Source organism: Semicossyphus pulcher, unplaced genomic scaffold (genome assembly GCF_022749685.1).
Source record: "Semicossyphus pulcher isolate SPU_LCO1_2020_fin unplaced genomic scaffold, fSemPul1.0.p SCAF_18, whole genome shotgun sequence".
In the NCBI taxonomy this organism is placed as follows: Eukaryota; Metazoa; Chordata; class Actinopteri; order Labriformes; family Labridae; genus Semicossyphus; species Semicossyphus pulcher.
The window spans coordinates 11,714,022-11,738,697 of NW_027211691.1; the positions used below are offsets into that span (position 1 = coordinate 11,714,022).

General features: G+C 41.4%; 1 protein-coding gene across 2 annotated transcripts in view; it reads left to right on the plus strand.

Annotated features, from left to right (window-relative positions):
• The window catches only part of tpk1 (thiamin pyrophosphokinase 1), a 93,341-nt gene that overhangs the window by 38,772 nt on the left and 29,893 nt on the right, over positions 1-24,676 (plus strand). The window contains exons 5-8 of one of the 2 annotated variants that reach the window (XM_069667749.1): positions 1,132-1,204; positions 5,272-5,367; positions 13,219-13,365; positions 18,341-18,452. In XM_069667749.1, the coding sequence (XP_069523850.1) occupies positions 1,132-1,204; positions 5,272-5,367; positions 13,219-13,365; positions 18,341-18,452 (428 nt within the window). The remainder of the gene's footprint in view (positions 1-1,131; positions 1,205-5,271; positions 5,368-13,218; positions 13,366-18,340; positions 18,453-24,676) is intronic. The other variant, XM_069667750.1, reaches the window with a different exon arrangement.

The following is a 24,676-nucleotide window of genomic DNA, read 5'->3' on the forward strand; positions in this document are numbered from 1 at the left end:
TCCTCTACTCTGCTAATCCAGAAGAGATCAGCTGTAGGAGGCGTATTTGTCACAAGAGCTGTCAATCATGCCCTTTTTTTAAGCATTATATAACTAATTAAAACTAAACTTCACTTAGACATAAATCAGCATGAAAAAAACTAACTATAATTACAGGAACAATGTTTGAAAAAAAAAAATGTATTTGCCTTGTATTTTGATTTTATAGTTTGACTCATGTCCCATCTGTTAACATGGAGGAGGCGGGCTTTGTGACCTATACTGCAGCCAGTCAGCAGGGGGCGTTTTTATGGAGCTGTCCTGTCCATCTTTTTATACAGTCTATCTTCAACTTTTCTTCTTCAACAGTTTGATCCTCCAAACCTGTACGCATGTTACTGGTTAAAAGCTGCTGTCAGTGTTCCAACATTTCCGTTTACTGGAGCTCTAACCCAAATAAGTCCACATAAATGAACCCATTTCCAAAATATACACATGGGTTATTTGCATCACCTAGTTTCATCATTGACTCTTACAGTGTAATGCATTGATTGAGCACATTTCAAAACACAAAATTACACTGTGACCTACATTAATCAAACCAATACTCGTCTCTAATGGAGAATAAAGTCACTTAGTGAAATGGAACAGGTCAATATCTCTAAATCATGTTCTGTTTGTTTGTGCGTGTGTGAGTGAGAGAGAGAGAGAGAGAGAGAGAGAGGGTAAGCGTTTGAAGATTTAATTTGCTTCTAGTCCTTTCATTACTGTTTTCTGCTTATTTATTGAGTTTGTTTCAATGTATAGATCAAACTATCAGAATTGCTTGTGTATGCTGCCGTGTATGTGTGTTTTCACATCAATCTATGTATCTCTGCAGTCAGCCGTGTGTGAGTAAAAGGGGCAGCCTCAGTGCCACAGAGAATCACCCTGTCAGTCTCCATGTCTCTTCGTCTTCCCCGGGCGCCGTCACTCGTCTCCCTCGCTGCACAGATCAAAGAGCTGACACATACCCCGATGTCCTCTTACTCTCTCTCTCTCTCTCTCCTTCTCCCCTCGATCTCTTCCTCCCTCTCTCTGTTTCTCTGTCTTTCTCGGGATCGTAACCCTCTTCCTCTGTCACTCATCCTCTCTGTCTATCCTTACATCCAGCTTTCTCCCCGACTTTATCACCGGGGATTTTGATTCCATTACTGCCGAGGTCAAAGCTTTCTATTCAGACAAGGTGAGTGGAACATAGAACTTTTACACACTCTCAGACCTACAGGTGTACACTAAGAGAAACACATACATAAACAAGCAGTATAACTTAAAGCAAAAGCTCGTGAAAGATTTGTTCTTTAGAAAGTTCCAAATAAATCTTTAGATTCATGTTGGGCTCTGAAACTGCAGAACTGTTCTACATGTGTTCCTAAATTAATGAATGTCCTCTTAAGTTAAAAGCTTGTGCCAGCTGCTCCTAATTGAGATAGGTAAACACTCCTCCAATGCCCATAAATGGGCATAAGACTGCAAGGCCGTGTGCGCACACAGAAATCACATCACACAATGTTTTAAAGAATAGAAGTCAGGAATGCCCAAACAAAAATCTTAAGACAATCGTAGGCCTAAAATGGAAGTTGCTCATACACTGTTGATCAGCCATACATTATCACCACCTGCCTAATATTGTGTAGGTCCCCCTTCTGCCGCCAAAACAGCCCTGACCCATCGAGGCATGGACTCCACTAGATCTCTGAAGGTGTGTTGAGGTATCTGGCAAGATTTTAGCAGCAGATCCTTTAAGTTGCGAGGTGGGGCCTCCATGGATTGGACTTGTTTGTCCCACAGATGCTCGATTGGAATGAGATCTGGGGAATTTGGAGGCCAAATCAACACCTTGAACTCATTGTCGTGTTCCTCAAACCATTCCTGATACATTTTTGCAGTGTGGCAGGGCGCATTATCCTGCTGAAAGCAGCCACTGCTATTATGGAACATAGTTTCCATGAAGGGGTGTACTTGGTCTGCAACAATGTTGAGATAGGTGGGGCTAACAAAGTAACAACCACATGAATGGCAGGACCCAAGGTTTCCCAGCAGAACACTGCCCAAAGCATCACACCGCCCTGCACTGAGTGCACTTAACTTTTTTCTTCTTAACCAAGAACATATCCCAGATAAAAAATAAAAAAAATACATTGGTGAATGTCAGAATCTTCTTGAAAACTGTAAATGGACTTTTAGAAGAAATTTCTTTCAATGCACAGTTGGTGAATAACTCCTTTAAGAAATACTGTTTTAGTTGAGTGAGTTTTTGTATCCAGATGATTAATTTCAAAGTTGTGTAGCAAAAAAGATTTGATTGCAGGCACCTGTTCTCCCTAAATGACCCCGGCACTGTCACTGCATTCAGCACTCTAAACCCTCAGGAACTCAACATGAGATTAACTGTCAACTCAGCTTGAGTCTGAGAAAACATGCTTTCTGAGTGTGGGCGGCGTGTCAGGGTTACAGAGCTGAGATCACGCTGCCTATAAATAGATCGGCGACCATCAAAGTTGACTAGAGATAAATGGCTCGTTTGCCTCTCCTGGACTTCCACCTGCAGTGAAAAGAACATGCAGACTGAATCATCAAAGTGGGTACAACTGTGCAGCCTGACATGGCTTTCACCGTCGGAGCACTCAAAGATGCATTTAGATCCACTCATCAAAAACTACCCCAGGAGGTGGTCAGACTCACAATTTTCAGTTAAAATTCACTTCCTGCTCTCGGATGGGGCAAACTTCATACCATATTTGTTCCTGCTTACAGACATTTAACTTTTGAGGACGAGGAATGTTTACATTCACAAAGTAAGTAAGAAAGAAATAAGTATGAACATAATTCATGGCTCTACACCTCACATTCTTAACCTAAACATAAAAGTTTAATTGGTTGAGTTGTTAGGAGTGTTAACACAGCCTGGCAGGAGCTGCTGCTGCTCCCCTAACCACAGCTACAGGTCAATGCAATCGTTGGGTGCTGATCAATGGTCACAAGATAAATGCCCATACATAAAGGAAAAATCTACATTTAGATCTAAAAATCTGTCTATTTTCCAGAACTGTACTTGTAGACTTCAATATGTTCTGAACTCATACACTGTCAACGTACATCACATCATATCGCACTGTATTGCATCGCACTGTATCGCATCGCACTGTATCGCATCGCACTGTATTGCATCTCACCGTATCGGATCGCACAGTATCGGATCGTATCGCACGGCATCGCACAGTATCGCATTGTATTGCATGGCATCGCACCGCACCGTATCACATTGTATCACATGCCATCACGCCGTATCATGTTGTATCACACCGTATCAAATTGCACTGTATCACATCGTATCGCACCGTATTGCATGGCATCACATCGTATCGCACCGTATTGTCCCCCCCCTTACGTATCGTATCGTATCGCATCGCATCGCACCACATCGTATCGCACCATATCATATCGCACCGTATTGTATTGCCCCGTATCACATCGTCTTGCACCGTATCGCATAGCATCTCACCGTATTGTACTGACTGTATCGTATCACACCATATCGTATCACACCATATCGCATCGCACAGTATCACATCATATCACACCGTATCACATCGTATCGTATCGTATTGCATCGTATCGTATCGTATCGTATAGTATCGTATTGCATCGTATTGCACCGTATCATATCGCATAGTATCACATCGTATCGCATCACATCGTATCGCATCATATCGTATCGTACTACATCGTATAGCATCATATCGCTATCTTTAGGCAGCAATAAAGGCACACGGTGTCCCTCTCAGTGTCGAGACACACTTATTCTTTCTGCTGTGGTGCGATCGCTGCAGAGGATATAACTTAAATCTTCACAATATTTCATACAGTGAACTCAGTGTGTTCTGTGTGTACATGGACACAGTGAGAGAAGAGAGAGAAGTTATTCAGCTTGAATCACAAGCTCAAGTATGCATGTAAATAGCAATGCACCAGGTGTGATGCACCTGGCTGTAAAGGGAATGGGAGATGACAGTCTGACTGGTTCAATTCATGCTATGCCCCAAACACACCTATAACTAATTAAGAGACTAAATACAAACCCTTTTCCCCTTTTTCCATATAGGGACCTGCAAATAGATAGTATAGATGGGGCTTTCTTTAAGTCCCTTAATGGCATCATACATCACAACTTTTTCCTCATGTACCTAGCTGTACAAGTGATCTGTACAACGTAGGCGAGATTAAACTATGCGAGGTCATGACAAAATGGAAATTGTTTCAAAAAAGTGGACTTTTAATAACAAGAAAAACACTTGAGGGATGAAGTGTGGTTAAATACATAATCAATAGAGGGTAAGATGTCACATGAACGTGCATGCGAACACCTTAGAGGAAAGAAAATGCAGGGCCTGTGCGATCTTTGAGCTGTGTTACTGTGATAAGACCCCCAGCGATACACACTGTTTACAGTTTAAAATGCGGATCCAATACTTCAACATGTACGGACACACATGATCACATATAAACACACTCGCATACAGAGATATGGCTTGCCTTCAGGTGTGACTCCCCCCCCCTTTCCCCTCTCTCTGTAGCTGTCTGTAATATTAGTCCCCTTTCACAAATATCACACAGGTTGCCTGCAAAAATTGAGTATTACCTTTTTTTCCATGAGAGAGAACAGACTTTTATGGTGATGCTTTAGGAGCAGAACAATGGGAAAGTTTGAGGCGTTCCCTCAGAGATTTGTCGGAAACGGTGAATAATTCTGCATAAATGGAAGGGAGAGAACAGAAAAGCATCCGCAAGGGAGGGAGAGAGACAAGAGGAGGCAGAGATGGAGGGGGGGAAAGGGAGGGGAGGATGGATGGGATCAAACAGAGCACAGCGAACAAGTTTTTCTGAACTGACTGCACTCTGTGTGTGTGAGAGAGATAGGGAAGTTGGTGTGTTTTTGGAGGAAAGTCACCGTGTGTGAATAAAGACGGAGACAGGGGCAGAGAAAGCCGGAGCATGGTTGTTTACCTGGATGCTGTAGTTTAAAGCCACTGACTGGAGCCTTTTCATTATTCAGCAACACAGCCCACCGACAGCCAGACAAGACTAAAACACTGATTTATACCTCTCTCCATCCCTCTATCTCGCTCTGTTTTTCTGCACCCTATCCTTTATCTGTGCCTGGCTTTTTTGTTGTGCTATCTGTGTATGTGAACATCTATCTGATTATGTTTTGTTGCCTGTGTTTGTGTTCCCATTTTTCATTGTGCATAGGGGTGCAGGCTGATAGAAACAGCTGACCAGGATCTTACAGACTTCACAAAGTGTCTCGCAATCATGCTGGAGGAAATAAAGAGACGGCATTTACAGGTAAAAACATCTTCTGCACACAACACAAGCTTTTAAATGAGTTCCTTTTGAGATCATTTACATTCTTGTCTCATATTTTTATCGTAAAGAAATTGTCTATATAATAGTTTGCATTACATTTCGGCAGAATCACCAATACAACTCTTATTTTGTACTATGAAGTTTGAGTCAGGAGGCATTTAGCTTAGCATAAACACAAGCGCAGGGGGGTATACTACAAAGCAAGCTCAACATACCCAGTCTTTCTTAAAGTAAGCTGGCTCAAGCCCAGTAAGAGATAAGTTATCACGAAGGTGGTTATGAACTTTCTCTGTTAACCCGGGCTTTCTGCTTCAGGCTCTGTGCGCACTCACAGAAAAAGGGGCGTTTTACGTGTCATTTGACGCCTCTTCTGCACATCAAGGAGTGATCATCAGCTGTCTGCTTCAGTAGACTGTTTGAATGAGAAGCCATGATGAATATATAAAAGTTAATATGGTGAAAACCAACACTTCTGCTGCAAAAAGGCAAGAGAGGAATGCTACAGAAATGCATTGTGTTAATACGTAAATCAATGTGTTTATTTCACCACACGAAACGCTCTCAGTGCCTCTTGTTTATTTCTAATGTAACAACATGGTACAACTCTTAAACTTTAACGATGATTTCAGTAATATAGTCAGGAAGTACAGTTAGGTCGGATACTTTTACTTCATGAAAATTGCGTGGAAATAACTAAAGTATTTGTCCAAATAGAATTCAAATTAATTAATTTATTTGATTCAGTTTTTTTATCTGTGTTTTAGCTGCAAAACCAGCTGTGTAAAACCGACATGGCAGAAAATTAGGACCAAACATAAACACATAATCCAGTGTCTTTAGATGCTGTGACCTTTTACTGTATGGATGATCTCAGAGAAAGTTACCATGGTGATCTAGCCAGGTTAAAAGAGAGCCAGCTTTGTGACGCTGAAAACCCTGGATTTAGGCTCAACAGACGCGGCTAACTCTCTAATCTTGCTATGTAGTACACCCCTCTGGGCAAGGCAGCTATCCTGGCTCTGTCCAAAGGTAACCTGCTCACCATAACTCTCAAATTCACTCTTTATATAGTGTTTGTTTCATTACTACCAAAGCTAAAGTCTATACTGTTTTTTTTTCTTCGCTGGGAGCAGTGATTGTGAGGCTATATCTGGGTCAAAAACATCGTTTCATAAAGGGTATTGTTACTGTTGTTATTATTAATGGGCCAGCACAACACTGGGTAAAATAAATAAGTAAAGCTCTCCTCTCCCTCAGCCTCGTGGACTTAAACGCCCCTGAGCAACACATCCAGTCCTTAGATAGTTAAGATGAGCTGCTGGGAGGTCAATAGAGTTGGACTGCGGTTGACTGTGGGCAGATGCGAGGTGTTAGCGTGTGTGGGCGTATGAATATGAAACAGTGTGCTGCAGGAAAAAAAAAACATGCATGCTCGCTTCGAGATTCCCCGAAGAAAAATCTCATTTTGAATAGCATTAGCTACATTTACACCTACACATAAAATGCAAAGTGAATGTGGTTTGCCAGAATTAAGATGTATTAGTAACATTTGGTGGGATCTTTTCAAAGCGCTTTTACAGCCTGATATCCAAAATTTTAACACGAGCTGCCAGCCGGAGCGGGGCCTCAAGCCCAGCCAGCTGCTGCAGAGCAAGACGCACAGATCCAGAGATCGACTCGATTTCCATTCTGATTACATATCTATGTAGTTTTCAATCTCCCCACTTCCTGTCTCTCTTTCCCCTCGATTATTCTTCCTCTATCACCCTATTTTTTCCATTATTAGAATTTTTTAGCGCCATGCTGAGTATTCCTCCAATCACTGCCGAGTGCCCCAATCACTTCACATCTCTAAGCTGATGAAATACCACCGGAGAAGACGCTCGCAGACACACAAAAGTGCACTTCATCTCATACAGCACGCACACGTGTTGCCTCATTGTGCTTTTGTTTTTCGGTGTCTGGCTTTAAAAGGAGATATACTTTTTGTCCTTCCCTTCCTCTCGCCCTGGCTAATATTTACTCTGCCTTTGAACTTGAGCTGAGTGTTTGTCCGTCAATCTGCCTGCGAGAGATAGGAGCCGGGCAATCAGTGTTTTTGACGTTCCACCAGAGCTGCTGATGAGGACTTTTTCTGTGTGTTTACTAGGTTTTGCTTTTTTTTCTTTACCCGCTAAAAAACTTTTCCCTTGAGCACTTTGTGTGGAAAGGAGAGCCATTCTAATGATTTAATATCATGCCTTGTCATTTTCTCTTCTGCTCACCTGCACTAATTTCCACCCACTTAGCCTGTTTAAATGAACTAAATACATAGATGAAATAATAACAGGGTGATTTGCAGAATACAGAGCATTATTTTCCTGTTTGTTCTGTTTAAGATGCAGCACATTAGCCCCTGAATGTTTTCCTCGGCGCAGCTTAGCCGTCGATTTAGATAATTTATCTCGTATTATGTTGGAAGAATGGTATCAGAGGATTATGGTGGGTGGATGAGTATGTATACATTTATTATTTATACTTAAATGTGTGTTTACATCTCAGTGTTTGCATTTTAAAGTGTGTGTTTATATATTTTGCATGCAGGCTAGTTTCTATGTGTGTGTGTGTGTGTGTGTGTGTGTGTGTGTGTGTGTGTGTGTGTGTGTGTGTGTGTGTGTGTGTGTGTGTGTGTGTGTGTGTGAGCCTTCGGCACCTGTTCACACCCAATAGGGGAATACTTGTTGATGTTCTGCATGTGTGTGTGTGTATGTTTGTCTCTTTCTCACAGCTCTGTCCTAGTTAGCTTCACTCTCCGCGCTTCACTGTTGCAAGCATAAGCAGCACCACTGTTTTTTCTTCTCTCTTTCCCTGCCTATCCGTTCATCATCCCATATAAATGGATGTTTTTGTGTTCATCACCGAGCCAGTTTTTGCTCGCCTTGGCTCCCCCAGCCAATCAGGAGACAGTACGACCGGATCTGTCTTCCTTGCCCTGCTTGCTTGCTTGTCTTTAATAAACAAACATAAAGCAGCAGCATATAGGTATTCAAACTGTTGTGCAGAGTTTGATATGCGTAGCGGACACAACAGAAGTTTGATCGGAAGCGGAAGATTGAGCAAGCCGGTGTGTCATTGGACGCTTAAACACAATGCACCCTTTTTCTTCCTCGAGTCATTGCACCTTGTTTTCTTCAGTTCTCTTTTCTTTGAGCTTTTCTGTCCTCTGGTTGTGGTGACATGCTGTGAATTTTGAACCGACTGATACTCTTCTCTGATTTTATTCACTGCGGGTTCGATCTCTCCACCCTTTCCTCCCTCTGGAAGCAGCTTTGGTCGTGTCAGGGTTTTCCTGTGTGCAAGAAAATGTTCTTGGTAAGCAAAAAGAAAGTTGGAAAAGCCCTCCTAGATGTCTTGGTAGATGACTTGATGGATGGAAAAAATAACTTGTTGTAGAGAAGACTTAAAGATAGAATTTTTCTAGTAGTATTTTTTGTTGTAAACGTCTGATACAGCTTTTTGTCTTTGAGACCTCAATTGCTCATAAAACTATTTATAACTTACAGTATCAATAAGCCAACCAGGTACACTGGATGACACGGTCCTGCTGCTGTGAATACATATACGACACTGACTTTGTATTAACATGTGGCTTAAAATAGCTCCCAACAAACAGACTGTTCACTCCTGTTTGATTAACGATTCTATAGAACTACAGCACCCAGCTGTTATAGGAAATTGCTAAACCTAAAAAAGGTGAATTATTTCTTTATGACCTCTTTTTTATTAATTTACACTTTCTTTATTAGTTTTCTAAGAAACAAACAATATATATATATATATATATATATATATATATGATATTGACAATAAACACACACACAGGAGACAAATAAGAATGACATACCTAAAATAAAAATACATTTAATTAAAAATTAATAAAAATAAATAAACGATAATAATCACAGCTGTCCAACTTTATCCCACGATACAATCCACATAAAGCTATGTTAGTTTTCCATCCTACTCCAAACAGAAGAGCATATTAATCCTCTCCAAAGTCACTCTGTTGAACCGAGTACAACGGAGTACTGAGTACTTTCTAAGTCTGTACGTTTAAGATACTCAATAAAAGGACCCCAAGCTTTTTTAAAAAGCTCTTTCTTTCCCTTAATAGAATAAGTAATTGGTTTCTAAGGATATACATGAGACAGTTCCTTTAACCATTTACCAATATTTGGTATATTTGCATTTTTCCATGAAAGTGCTTGCAACCTGTTTTTTAAGATTTACATCTTTTCTAAGAATGAATGAGCTGAGAGGGCTGAGCGCCACAGATGGTACTTAAGTCTACGTATCTTGTTTATACCTGCTTTGTTGGTTTTGGTCTTTTCATGCAATGTGTTTACATCAGATTCAGAACAGAGCATCACCAGCTGTTTTCTAAAAAAACAGGTTCATATTAAGGCTGCACAAAAAATCATAATAAAGCATAAAATCCAGAATATAAGACGGACCGCAATATAAGACGGACATGTTTTAAAGGGTATCCCAGAGGGAAAAAAATTCTACGGCTATTTATTAATAAAAATGTTTATACAAGTTATTTCAACACTATTACAATTTGAGTTTATCAAATCAATCAAAGAGTTTGCAATCCTGCTAGCTATTGGTGCTGTAGTTGAGCTCAGCCTACGGTAACGTTGGTTGCTGTGAGGGTGGTGGCTGCACTGGTGATCGTGACGGCGCATGTGCATGATGAAGCTGTAGCTAGATTATAGCGCAATTGTCTTGGTACAATACAGTAACAATAAAGTACCTCTCTCTGCATTTTATACTGGTATATTGGTCACACCAGCATATAGCATGCAGCCAATTTTTGAGATGCAAAAAGATGTATTAAAAGTGCGTCTTATGCACCAAATTTTACAGTTATTGTTGTCACAATATGAGCATTCGCAATAGACACATCGCAAAAAGCTAGCTATCAGCTACCTTCAGATTAATTGGTGTCAATTTAGTGGTAAAAGAAGCAGCTTTTGGATTTATTGTGGATTCAGGAGGGACAAACACAGGTAGTGTGTAAAACATACAGAATAGCAGAAAGAGATAGAAACAAAGAGGTAATACAACATTTGTTTATTCATCGCACTTCATATTGTTCTCGCAAAATTGAACAACGTAATCACACATTGGCCAGTTTTCTCATAGAGTGCAGGCCTGGTTCATATCAGGAATACTTGAAACACATATTTCCATATGTTTTGAAAAATACCTCAATGGAATTCTTATTGAAGGTTGATGTGAGTGTCAGATAATTAAGTTAAATTCATGTAATTTTAAGAAGTCATAGGAAAGTACTATTGACTTCAGTCTCTCTCTCTGTCTCTCAGAGGTAGGTTTGTCAGCCGAGTGTTGTTGCTAACCTTTAAGGCGAGTCCCTCTGCATGTGGAGGCGTCCGCCAGATGTTAAAGTAACCTAAATCTTACCTCTTTGGTTTGTTTTAACTCCATCACCTGAGGCAGGAAGTTAGTAGCAATGCATTCAGTTGGGTAAACCTGTGAAAGGAGCCAAAGTTTGATCTCATTCTTTTTGGAGATGGAAAAGTGCATATGCATTTCAGAGTCTAAATGATACTGTAGGAGTTTCCTTTTCTTTACTTTATTACATGAGCAGATGCATGTACATACACTCACACAAATAAATAAGTTATCTGTTATGATAGAAAAAGTAACATTAGTATTTTATCCTCTTACATTCTGTCTGTGTATTTGTTTGCAGTATTAGATTGACGGGAAAACACTGAAGCGAGTGTGATTGATGGTATTTTGTTGATTTTGGGTGCCGGTGTGACTGTCAGTCGTCACCCTCTGACAGCGCCTCTGCCCTCTACACTCTGCTGGGTTTTATAGCTGTCAGCACTGGTGCTTGACTGCTCGGGGAGTTTGTTTAAGGGTATAACTGCTGAGGGCTGTAAATATTGTACTTAAGTGAACTGCCGGCTCAAAGTTAAGACGTACCTTATTTCAGCTCTGATTTGCTGTTAACATGTTCGCCTCTTAACTCATTCACCGTCATTGTAATGGTCTTCTTTGATCTGCGTCTGATTGTTTATCCCAGTTTCACCCCAAAACTCTGCGTCCTTTCTTTTAATCTCTACTTATCCCAATAGCATTTGTTGTTCTGCTTGTTTGTTTTTGTTTCTTCATTAAATGATGAGGCTGGAGATATTTTATGTTTTTGTTATTGTCAACAAATCCCATGAAAAAAAAAAAGAGCAAAAGCAGTAATGCATTAGTTTGTCTCTCAGTGCATTCTGCCTTCTGGAGCCTGTCTGTTTCACTACGGCTCATTAGTGCTCACAAAGATGTAAAAATAAGCAGCATGAAGAATAAACTACAGTGCAGACAGTGTGTGCATGGTGTGAAAATAACGGAACAAACCACCCTGGGACACAATGTGGCTGTTTTATTTTTAATAGTTTATAGACCACATCGGACTTCTGTGGCACAGACGAATAACCTATACCAGGTTTTGTCTGAACAAACAGTACTGATAGTCGTTTTAAAATAATTGTTTTTATTCTTTTTGTGGAATATATTTTTTAGAAACAAACGGTATCTCAATACTTTTGCTTGTTTTTATCCTTTTTTCCTGTTTGTTAATTAACAGGATATTTTAATCTACTCAGATTTCAGTGAAATGTGTTAAAAAGAAGGGATTAGTTTTTGGTGCTCCAATTGATAAAGCTCCAGGGTTGCTTTATTGACTCATTTCTGCAAAACAGATTTTTAAAATTTCATTAAAGCTGCACCAAATTTTAAACAGAAACTATTTGGCTGTCGCTAAAATAAAGCTGTTCATTTGTTTTTTGCAATGCGATACTCCATCCATTATCTCTGCCGCTTATCATGTTCAGGGTCAGGGGGATCATTGGGCGAGAGGCGGCGTACACCCTGGACTTGTCACCAGGGAATCACTGGGCTGACTCATAGACAAGAAGATGATATACTTTATTCATCCCTGAAGGGATGATTCAATGTTTTCACTCTGTTATTATTACAGACATGCTACACACACATGGGCCCACAAACTAGACTCTATGGACATGCATTAATGGAGAGATGTCAGAGTGATGGGTGCGTGGACATGCAACCCGAGTAGTGGGGGATTCAGTGCCTTGCTCAAGTCAGGAAATGACTCGGCACCTCTCCAGCTACCAGTCCCAATTTACATGTTTGGTTTGTACTTGGACTTGAACCGGCCACCCTCCGGTTCCCAAGCAAAGTCTTGAGCTACAGACATCCTTACATGCTCACAGTCACACCTACGGGCAATTAAGAGTCACCAATGAACCTAATGAGCTTTGGACTGTGCGAGGAAGCAGGAGTACCCAGAGAGAACCCACGCAATACACGGGGAGAACATGCAAACAAACAAGTCCCAACCTGGTTTCGACCTTCTTGCTGTGACGCGACAGCACTAACCAAAAAAGAAGGGAGATACTTGTTTCCTATAATTAGATTGCAATTTCTTCTGCTTCAGTTTTTTTTTGTCTGTGCAGAACACTTCAAGGCATTTCACATAACGATGGCTTTGCAAGAGCATTACATTCGAATGGCCATAAGCAGGTTCTCATAAGCATATTTTCTAGAGGATTCCTTTTTAACAAATTGCCCGTCACAATGCAAAGAAACATTTTTAATTGTTTCCTCGTTTTCCAGCAGCCACGTCTCCGTCTCTGTCCCTTTCCTTTTGTTGAAACAAACAACAGCATCCTGCCAGAAAACCAGTCTGGTACATCAAACCATGGTGTTGTCCTGTGTCTAATTAGCTTCTGTTTCTCTCTCCAGGTGGATGCCATAGTGACACTGGGAGGACTGGCTGGCAGATTTGACCAGACCATGGCATCTGTCGAGACTCTGTTCCACGCTCTGTCCATGACACAACTCCCCGTGTTGATCATACAGGGGACCAGCCTGGCATACCTACTCAGAGCAGTGAGTGTATTATAACACACACTTCTTTGCCTTAACTTAGCTTAATTCACAGAAACACTTCTGTATTTGAAGTTGCATATAAAAACTTAACACACAGTCATCCCTTCAGTATATATCCCCCCCTACTGCTCTCCTGTAATAACATCTCCTTCTCCTTAGTCACCCATCTGCCAGTCCTTCTCATCATTTTCTCTGCTCTTTTCCTTGCTGTGCTTCCACCTTGATTGGAGTGTTGAACACTTTGTTTCTTTGTTAAATAATCACTTCAAGAACCCCCACACACACTTACACACACACACACACACACACACACTTCTGCTCTTTTGGTGCCCCAATTTGCTGTTGTGCATGAGAGAGAGACAGACTCTCTTTTTGATGCTCCCAAATTGTTTTTCCTCAATGCCAGCCACTTTCTCATGCTCCTCAGTTGATTGAGTTTACAAGTGGGCCGAGCAGCCACCATTTGGGACGCATGCTCCTCTTTTTTTCACCCTTTTTTCCCCTGTGTTGTTTATTTGTAGGATATTCAGGACAAACAACTAGCTGTCACACTTCCTGATGACACCTTGTAATGCGTTAAGTAAACCTTCCTCTCATGCACTCCCTCACTACTACTTGTCATTATTCCAAAGGCGCGTTGTCATTTGCTGCTTCATACCTCGACACCTCCAATTAATCTTACTTCAGTGAGGGTAAATTAAGCTCGTTTGTCAACGCGGCTCCAATTCGCTAGCGACTGATGAACGCAGACGGCTGTACATGAAGGTGAGCGCAACCTTCCAAAGACCCGGTGCTATTTGTTCAAGTTACATCTGTAATTGAAGTGTTTACAACTTTTACCAAATACCCTTACCACCCGTATTCAATGCAATCACGGCTTCGGATACGTGCTCAGCTTCGGTATTTGGTTGGACAATTAATAAAGAGAGTTTTTCATGTACTGTACACGTTTTAACACACACAACAAGCAGAGGTAAATTAACAGTTCCATTTTGCAACTTGCCGTGTGGATTAGTCACTTTAAAATATAGCTAATGTAACCTTGAATGTAAAATCCCATTAACATGCACATTTTACAAAATAATAATAATGATACTTTTTATTTATGTAGCCCTTTTCATAATACTCAAAGGCGCTTTACATGATCACATTTTAAAACAACAAAAGAAACACTATAAGAAAAAAAGACACAATAAGAGGAAACCAAACAATTAAAACAATGAAGAAACAAGACCAGGTCAAAACCTAGTATGTGGCTGACCGCATCAGGTCTATGTGTCTATGTGTTACAAGGACTGTCCTTATGAGGCCGATGACAACGTGTTTGCTGCGGATGCAGGTGAGGACAGCGGACGAGCAGCCCCGCCTACTCCCCGAACAAAGTATCCAGAGCCGTATAGACAGAGAGTCGCGTCAGTGGAGGTCCAATACGCTCAATAATCCGCCATTGCGATGTCGCAACTCTCTCTCTCTAGGGCTCTGAAAGTACCATCACTCACTCACTCACTCAGTTAGTTACTCAGTCAGTCACATACAGACCCATGTGTAGGGCTGACCCTGACGTTCAGCCAAAAAAATCAAGCAGCTCTAAGAAGGTGGGTCTTGATCAGTGATGTATGAGTGATGTATGGTGGAAAAGCGATGTTTTTGAGGTGGAAAAAGGTTGGTGATCTGATTGGCGTGTTGTTCAAAGCTGCTGTCGAGAATGACTCCAAGGTTGCGGATGTGCGGTGATGGAGACAGAGTTGAATTGTCAATGTCCAGGCAGAAGTCGTGGATGGTTTTAGTGAGGGATTTGGGTACAATGATTATTGTCAGATTTGTCACAGTTGAGTTGGAGGAAGTTGGCTTGCATCCATGTTTTTATTTGACTGAGGCAGTTGGTCAGAGTGGAGTGGGTTGCTGTGTTGAGGAATTTGGTCGAGATGTAGAACTGGACATCGCTGGCGTAGCAGTGGGAATGGAGACCATGTTTGCGTATGATGTTACCGAGGGGGAGGATATAGAGGATGAACAGTAGAGGACCAAGCACCGCACCCTGGGGGACGCCTTGTGTCAGAGTTGATTGAGGATGGAGGAGGTGCAGTTATTGATATTGATGAACTGTTGTCTGTTGGTGACATATGACCTGAGCCAGGAGAGGGCAGCGCCAGTGATGTTGAGGTAAGATTCCAGACGAGAGAGAAGAGTGGAGTGGTTGATGGTGTCGAAAGCTACAGTGAGGTCGAGCGTGATAAATGTGTAAGTCTGAGTCACTGTCATTCTCTGATTTAATCAGGTTTGTTCCTGTTTGTTTGAGCTTCTGTTTCCCAGGTGAGGTGTCAAAGTGTCATCATGCTATCTTTAGGAAATATGCAGAAGTGTTGTCTATAGCTGGCTCAGCACGTTGCATAACTCATGTCTTTTATTAAATTATGGGTCGGGACAATGCAAGAGCTGCAGGATTGTTTATTCCCAACACGACAAGAAGATGTTTTAATCAGTCTGGGGTCCCAAGGTGATACTAAATTTACTCAATATGAATATTAAAGAGAAGTGAATAAAGTTGCACTCAGTTCATCAATGTTATTTTTTGTGTTCTTGTTGTTTGCAGTGTCAAGTCTCTGTTGTAGGGCCACATTTACTCAAGTTGGTATCCAAGGCACTTTAGATACTTGAAAAAGCCTGCCTCCTGTGTTGTGGGACAGACGATACCCAGCGCTGTATCAGCTCAATCAGTGCTATAAATCATTCTGTGGTCGCACACAATCCAGGTCAAATATACAAGCTTGTTTTCCTGATGCCCTTTAGGGGACTGAAACTTGTCAGTACAAGAGCTGATTTAAATGATAAAGTGTGAAACCTGAGGTTTCCTAACTTCTGCTGTGCTGGAGCACAATGACATTCAAATGCGGCATAAATGCACATGTGAGGTAAAGAGCTGACTGAACTCAATGATTTAGTGAAATACAAAACAGCAAAGGTCTTATGTTTCTCAGGAAATCAGACGTTCACAAAAGATCTACAAAAAAGTTCAACTTTAATATTCCAACCTAAAAGTTGCATGTTTTCTCCGTCTATGTTTAAAAAGGACAATTCAGATGTAGAACAGCAAATGGACAGAATAACAGGAATATTGTCCAAAATATCTCAATAAAAAGACTGAACAGCACTGACACATGTTTGAAGCGGCCTCTGTCAAAAATAGACTTGCCTCGTATTTTTAGCTGAGCAGAGCGGAGAGACACTTCTGGGACGCGTTGGAGACAGAACACGGCTGTGGAAACACGAGCATCGACTATAGTGGGCGCGATCAACTCCGGAGTTCACGGGACACACGGAACGCAGCGGACACAGGGATCCTGTGGGGTATAGCCGTCAGTCAGCTCTGTCCCTTACAAGCCCACTTTCTTCTGATTGGCCAGCTCTTCGAAGCCTGCTGAGGCTGCACTTTGTGACGCCACAGAAGTCAAAAGTTTGCTTAATTGTCTTATTAAACACTGCACTATATTTCTTCCACTAAAACAGATTTTACACCTGCTTTAACATCAGTATGTTAGTATTGTAACTGTGAGCATTCAAGTACGCTAACACTAGCATTTGACTCAAAGCACCTCTGTGCTTAACTACAGCCTGACAGAGCCGCTAGCATGGTATGTAGCCTCTTAGTGTAGTTTTATGTCTCTTATTCCTGATTCTCTGTCATATCGCTCCACCTGGCAACTTTAAAAATGTAAACTTTCTCTGAAGAGTTCATTCTGCAACACTTTTATTCTCCGTGTCTCAGCTAAAAAAAGTTGCTATCGCAGTTAGCCGCTAGCTCTTCAAGCAGAAGGAAATACCATCTTCCCCTGGTGTGTGTGCTCATAGGCAGATACACATGCAGTTGTTTCCTCTTCTCTCTGTTCCTCGCACACTGTCTTACCCTGACACACTTACTCAAAGAGAGCGTGTTTATGTAGAGTAACAACCTCAGGGATGATTCCTGAACACAAAAATCTCAGAATTTTCCCATCATTCCTTCCCTGTAGGTCCGCTGCTCCAGGAAGCAAAGCAAAGAAGCTCTGCTTAAAACATGCCACACTTTCAAGCTCATAATTGAGTGTTAATTTCTTTGCTGTCTTTGTTTGTGTGATCCTCTTTAGATGGCAGATCTTGGGTAGAGCTTTCAAATCAGTTCTAGCCTGCAGATATTCGGTTTTTAAGATACTTATTTAACAAACTAAATTCATACTTTCCAAAGAAACAGCTTCTCCTTTCCAAACGTGTGTGCTGAAATGATATTGAACCTTTTTTCTGTATTGTATCTTTTCTAAGCTTTATATGAGTCTTTGTTTGACCTTTCTACATTCCCGGATCAGACCACCAGTGCATTCACAGGAAAGTCATTATTCAGTTTGAAAAGTCTGACACTACCTTGCACCTAAACTGTTTGCTGCTGTTGCTATTTTTCCCCCCAAGCGCTCGTTTCTCAAAGGAAAACTGTGACATTCAGAAGTTGTGTTCATGTTTATTCTCTGTAGATCACTTCACCGTACCTTAACGCACTTTTTCACCTGTACACAAGACTTCTTAACACCTCGAGCATCCTTCTTCCTTTCATAGATCTACACCACAGAATCCGCTCTCCATTGACTTCAAGTGTTCGCTGCACAGTTCAAGTGTGAAGCCGAGTGTTTGTATAGTTGTGGTGTGTCGGTACAAAACATTTTCTGACTCACACAGTTAAATAGACTTTTATTAATAATGGGAAGGTATCCTTTTTTTAGTGTGGGCAGGAGCTGAAATGGGCTACAGCACTGACAAGAGCAATTATTAATCTTAATGAGTCTTGGTCTCTGGAGGTAGAGGCTTAGTTTCTCATTTGGGACTGGAGGAGTTTAAAAAGTCTTGCTCCACTTTTGTTTTCTCTTTTTTTCACTTGTCTTGTTGTACTACTATCTCACATACAGGCAAACAAAAGCTCATACTTTCTTGCCCTCATGCTGTGTGTCAGCAGGGCAGCCACAGACTGGGGGTGAACTCAGGCCTGGAGGGGGACTGGTGCAGCCTCATTCCAGTAGGAGGACCCTGCCTAACGACTACCACTGGACTCAAATGGAACCTGAGTGAGTCCCCTTTTTTTCAGCACTTACTGTAAAATACGGTGTTTAAGACGCACTTTTAATACATTTATTTTCACCTAAAAAAGTGGGCTGTGGCCTTTGTGCCAGTGCGACCAATATAATAGTATAAAATGCAGAGAGAGGTATGTTATCGTGTTACGGTATTTTACCCAGACGATGGCGCTATAATCTAGCTAAAGTTGTCGGTTGTGAAGTGGTGACATCACACCTACCCGCCACAACATCTCCTATTTACAATATGCCGCAGTGCTGTTTTCCTCACTGTTTTAAGCTGTTGCTATCGCTTTGTTACTGTCATGATTGCCATTGCAGCCGCCACCCTCACAACAATTAACGTTATCGTTGGCTGCAACCTACCTCTAGCTACAGCACCGGTAGCTAGCAGGAGTGCAAACTCGACATGGCGAAAACAGATGGTAGGCTGTAATTTGTGTGTGTTTTGAATGAAAATACATTGAAATATGGTTGAAATAACTTATATATACGTTTTTATTAATAAATACCTAAACCCAAAAACAAAAAAATATGATGGAAACAAATTGGTTAGGAGGAAGAAAGAAACCGATGCTCCTTCTGCAAGAACATTTTCGTATTCTTATTTTAAAACTCTTGTACAAGTGCTCCAAGTTAGAATCACCAACCCTCGAGATGCATGTTTGAAAGATTGACCGCGATACCTATCCTGAAGATAAAACATTTCTACCGTACAGAAGAGGAAAAATGTTCTTGCAGTAGTTGGAAGAGCTGATATAACAGGGGAGAGGCAAGAAAAACTCCCATCACTGCACACTACTGTTAGCTTCCAATTCAGCAGACTCAAATTTGCATTCACAGTGGAACCAACTTCCACTGAACTTTCAGCATGCATACTAAGAGACAGTAAAGTACAGATGCTTAATGAAGCTGCTGTTTAAAACAAGTTTCACGGGTCGAAGACGCACGCATGCCACAGCACGCTTTTTTTATTCTTGAACACTGAGGGAAAATCTAATCAGACACCCGTCTGAGGACCCCTGGGGTCTTCCCACTCTCTAAGCCTTATGTCCAGCTGTGCTCTTAATGAGTTGGCACAGACCGAACTGTCACCAGCACGAGGGCAACCTGGACCCTCCGTCGGGGGGGTTGCATAATGTGTCTTCTTCCTGGTGGGTGTCCTCTCTCAGGTTCTGCGCGTGGAGTCTATACACTTGAGCAGGCACGCGTGTGTGTCCGTGCTTGTTTGAACACGTCTGTCTGCGTGTTTGAATAGGAGTGCGCGCGCGTGTGTATTAACTTGTTTTTAATGTGTGTGTTTTTATCAGCTTCTGCGTGTTGTATATTTACTCAGCGCACCTGTGAGATGGCCTTCCGAATGGTAATGAGAGGGACTTTATACATGAGAGTCCTATGCAGATTAGCCAGTGATAACAAGATGCCTAATTAATCACATGCATATTTAGAAGGTTGGGAGTAATGATTTCCCATCGGGGTTGGAAGGAAGGACAAGCATGTGAAGCAAAGATGAGAAATATAAGGTTTTTTCTAGTATTTTTGCTGCATGTAAAAGCAGTCATATTACAACAGGGAGTCTTAATAACATTTCCTGACAATAGAATTTTGTTATTACACTTAAAAGTTATGTGTTCACTGCGCAGGGTTTCATTGCAACGTACTCAGGGGCCCAAATCAGCTCTGTGCCACTCTGGAGTGACAGTAAGACTCTTTAGAAGTCCAGTGAATTTATCCCCCGCACTTGGGTTCAAAGCCTGTCTGTGATGAAAAATATATGATCTTTCTCCAAAGAAAGAGGTTCGGGCTGTCAGCCATTACAGCCTCTCCGGCCCAAAGGAGACTCTTTGCCTGCGTGCAGAGCTTGTTTCAACTTTAGCTTTAAATTCTGTAATGATTCATATTGTTTTGATCTCGGGTGTAAATTTGGTCTGAGTAGTCAGTTCTCCTTGTTCTACTCCAGGGGGATGTGCAGGATGAAACACCCTTGGCCCAAGTCAATTATATCATGTGTTCATTTTATTATATTCGTTCATCAATCATTTATCCCGCTGTAAAATGTTCTGACACATGTATGTAGTGTGCAGAGCTGAGCCGTAGCTCGCAGTGAGAGGATACAGTTTCTATCTCGTCAAATTTTTCTCAAAGCATCTGTTTGAGTTTCTGTCTTTTATATTTTCTTTTGAACAGTGTGAACTTCTTTGTTTTGGAATGAAAAGGCAAAGCTTTGAGATTTTGAGACAGAAAAGAGCCAATAAAGATGAAACATGTTGTTTTTGAGCTGAACATTTTGACGTAAAGGCACTGATTTATAATTTACAAATTCTCCTTGAAATCTGAAATGTTTCACGTATTTCTCACAATGCACACAGTTACACACAGTACACAAATAATCTTTATTATGCTTAATGTGCATGTTTGGAATTAAGCGGCTGTGGCTCAGTGGTAGAGTCAGTCGTCTTTCAATTGGAAGGCATCCCTGGCAACACAACATGCATTGTGAACCTGTCTCTTAGCGAATATTTCTCTCTGAATAATGCTCCCAATAAAATACTGAACCATTGACTTTGGATCAGGTTTTTGTTTTGTCAGTGATGTAAGCGCTTTCTGCTGCTTCAAAACAGCAATTCACCACCAGTGCGTCCTAATTCTATAACACCAGTGGGCACACAGACAGGAGTAAGACAGTTAAAACTTACTGTAAATAGCAGAGTCCCTATGGAATATAAGAGTCACACAGTCTGTTTTGGGGGGGTGTCCGAGAGACATTCAAAACACATACAATATAGCCTAGCATCTGTTTTCACCATGTCAAGTTTGCACTCCTGCTAGCCTACGGTGACGTTGACTGTTGTGAGGGTGGCGGCTGCACTAGCGGACATGACGCCACATGTCCGTGATGAAGCTTTAGCTAGATTATAGCGCCATCGTCTGGGTAAAATACCGTAACACAATAACATACCTCTATCTGCATTTTATACTGGTATATTAGTCACACTGGTATATAGCAGGGGTTCCCAACCTTTTGACTACACGGACCAGACAGTAGCAATATTATTTTTGACGGACCGGGGGGGGTTCGACACGCATGCGCATAAATCACGGTCACACGCACGGAAATACAGACAGATCGTATCTGTATTTATTCAGTGAGGAGACTGCATCTAAGTTTTTAATACGGGACGAGCCGACGAGAGGGACGGAGTGATCTGTATGATCCATAGTGTGATCCAAGCAGTTCATTGGAATTTATAATGTGATCCAGCAGTGAGCAGTTTATAATCATGCAGCGCAGTGATGACACCGATCTGTGTGTTTTTCAGGGTCTGCCCCTGACTTAATAGCGTTGCGATCGGCCCCGTATTTCCGTGAAAACCCTTTATAAAGCATAAAGTACGTCTTCACACGCTGTGACTGAGATGAGCCGGAGGTGATCCATGCTTAGTTAGTCAGAGTTATCATGCCGCGCGGGGAGGAGACAGACGTTAGGAGAGGAGCAGATATGAAGCAGACCTGTGTGTGTTTTGATGCTCATACCTAAAATCAATAACGTTTCGATCCGTCCGTATTTCTGCGCACAGTTAAAGTATAAACTTCGTCTCCACAGGCTGTCATATGCCCATATGCTGTGTAGTTCATATATTTCGCTGATAGACACAGAGCTCTAGAGGGGCATCAGGCTTCATGATGAAAGTTTTAATGGGATGCGAAGCCAGGGTTGCCAGGTCTGCGGTTTTTCCGGCTGAATTGGGCTACTTTTGAAGTGTCTTTAGAGGCACGAGGCCCTGTGCGGTTGCACACTTCACACAGCCCATTCGACAGTTCTGACTTCTTTGGAATGTCACAGACCCCTATTGGGTTTCGCAGCCCGGTGCTGAACAACCCGGTACCGGTCCACAGACACGGAGACAGCTCGCGTTTTAGACAAAAAAAAAATTATTAAAAGTGCGTCTTATACACCGAATAATTCGCGAGTAGCAGTGTGTCAGCGCTCTGAAAGTGCAGTCACTCACTCAGTCAGTCACATTTAGACCCATGTGGAGGGCTGACTCCGACGGTCAGCCAAAAATGACAACTGCATCTGTGTGAAAATAGCAATGACACTTGCTCTGAGCTGTCTTGCTTTGCGCTGAGGGTTAGAGTGGGCCCATTGTGTCAAATAGTTTGAACCTAGTCTAAACAGCACGTGTTGTATTTACACTATCTGGTATTTATGATCCCTTACTGCAACAGATTACAGTGATGTACCTTTCTATTATTCATTTAAAGGTAAATTGTAAAACACAATATTTGTATGCATACACAATATCTGAAAATTTTACTTTGGCATCATATCTAACAAAATGAGGAAAACACGGCACCACCAACACAAGCTCAAATCTGTTCCAACTCCCTTGTATGAGAGAATTGGCAGAAGATTCCTCTAGAAAATACATGGGTGGATAGCAGCTGGTAAAATTTGCTCCTGTAATTTAGTTTAATTGCCCCTTTTAAGACACGAGGGCCTCACAGAGACACCAGCGTGAACTGTACTGGAGCCTCGGAGCGTACGGGTCGATGCCCTGCGGTGCATGGAGAAAGGAGATACTGCTGGCAGCTCAGTCAGCTCCTGAAAGTCATGACAAAAGCATCTGTTCAGGAGCTCCTGCTGGCAATTTGCACATAATGGTAGATCAGTTGAGGCCTAAAAAAAAATCCTGCATTTGAATGAGGCATTTGGAAGAGAAGAAAAGAGGAAAGTAAAAGGTGATGGTTAGAGAAAGTTGATGTGGGAGCTGGAGAGAGCCAGGTGCTTGGTGGTATAATAGAAACTGACATTCGGAGCTATTAACAATTTTTGCTCATGTAGGTGTTTCTATCGCACACACTTTTTTGCTACTTTAATCATGTTAATCCTACGTCTTAAAAAGAAACGTCTTAACGATGTAGCATACTTGAAACAGTAATTTTTAGCTTAATTCTGATGCAGACTGTAGCTGCCTTGGAGCTACAATTTTAAATACAAATAATAATTTAGAGCTTATGAATTAACCATTGTCATTATAAATGTTTAAGTGCATTGTGATATTGATTTTTAGCACATCATTCGGCAGTACAGAAAGCCTGTGAATGGCCGTGGCTCAGGAGAGTCTTTGTTAAGACTGCTGTCTTATGAAAGCCCTGCACTGCGGTAATGATACTAAAGGAGAGGAGTGTACTACTAAATAATGAAGTGACTGCAGTGTAGTAAAGGTAACAATGTAGGCGGTGAGTGTACAATTTTATAATGAAGGGACTGCTGTGTGCTAATAGCCACGCAGGAGGGCGGTGTCTTTAAATTAGTGAGGGAGGCTGTCTGGAGAGAAAGGCTTCATGAATGTGGCGTGTGTAACAATCACTCACACACTTAGCTGCTCTAAGTGACATTGTTCTTCTTCACATTTTTTCCCTTTTACCTTCCAATTTGCTCTAATTCTCACCCTGCCTCTGTCTCCCTCTCACACTCCTGCTATCTCCTCCCTCTCATTTTTCGACACTGTGACAGCTGAAGCACTTATCACCTTCTGTATGTTACATTAAGTTTCAATCATCCGCTCTAAAAAATCCCCCAAGGAATCTGTCTTATAAATAGTGTTATAGTGTGTGTGCACATACGTGTTGCTTGTATCCATACATGACTGAATTTCAATTCATGCATATGTGTATGTCTGTCTGTTGTGGGATTTGGACTGTAGTAGCTTGTGGTAATATTCCTTAATGAAATAACTCCCCATGAAGGATTTTTTAAATTCATGTTAATAGGTCACATGCACGCACACCATTATGCACCTCACCCGTCCAATTATATGTGATAACAAGACAGGGGCCTCTCCAGAACAACTCTGCATATGTGTCATGTAGCTAGGGAGAGACACTGTATATTAACAGGGAAGATGGAAACACTCATGCAGCATCTCATGCTCCTGTATGATAACATTTAATGTTTTATTTTTTTTGCTAATGTCATCAACTTTATTGTATTTTTAAGTTATAACTTTTTAAAAAATGGATTTGCTAGATATAATAGTTAAAGTAATAATCTTGAACTATTTCATTTAAATAAATGTCTGTTAAGTCATCATCTATCACCGAATTATTGATGGTGATTGAGTCTGTGGCCCACTGATGAAAGCCTTTTGCATTTACAGTATATAGTATTATTATGGACTGGGTGTCTGTGGCGACATTCACAAAAAAAA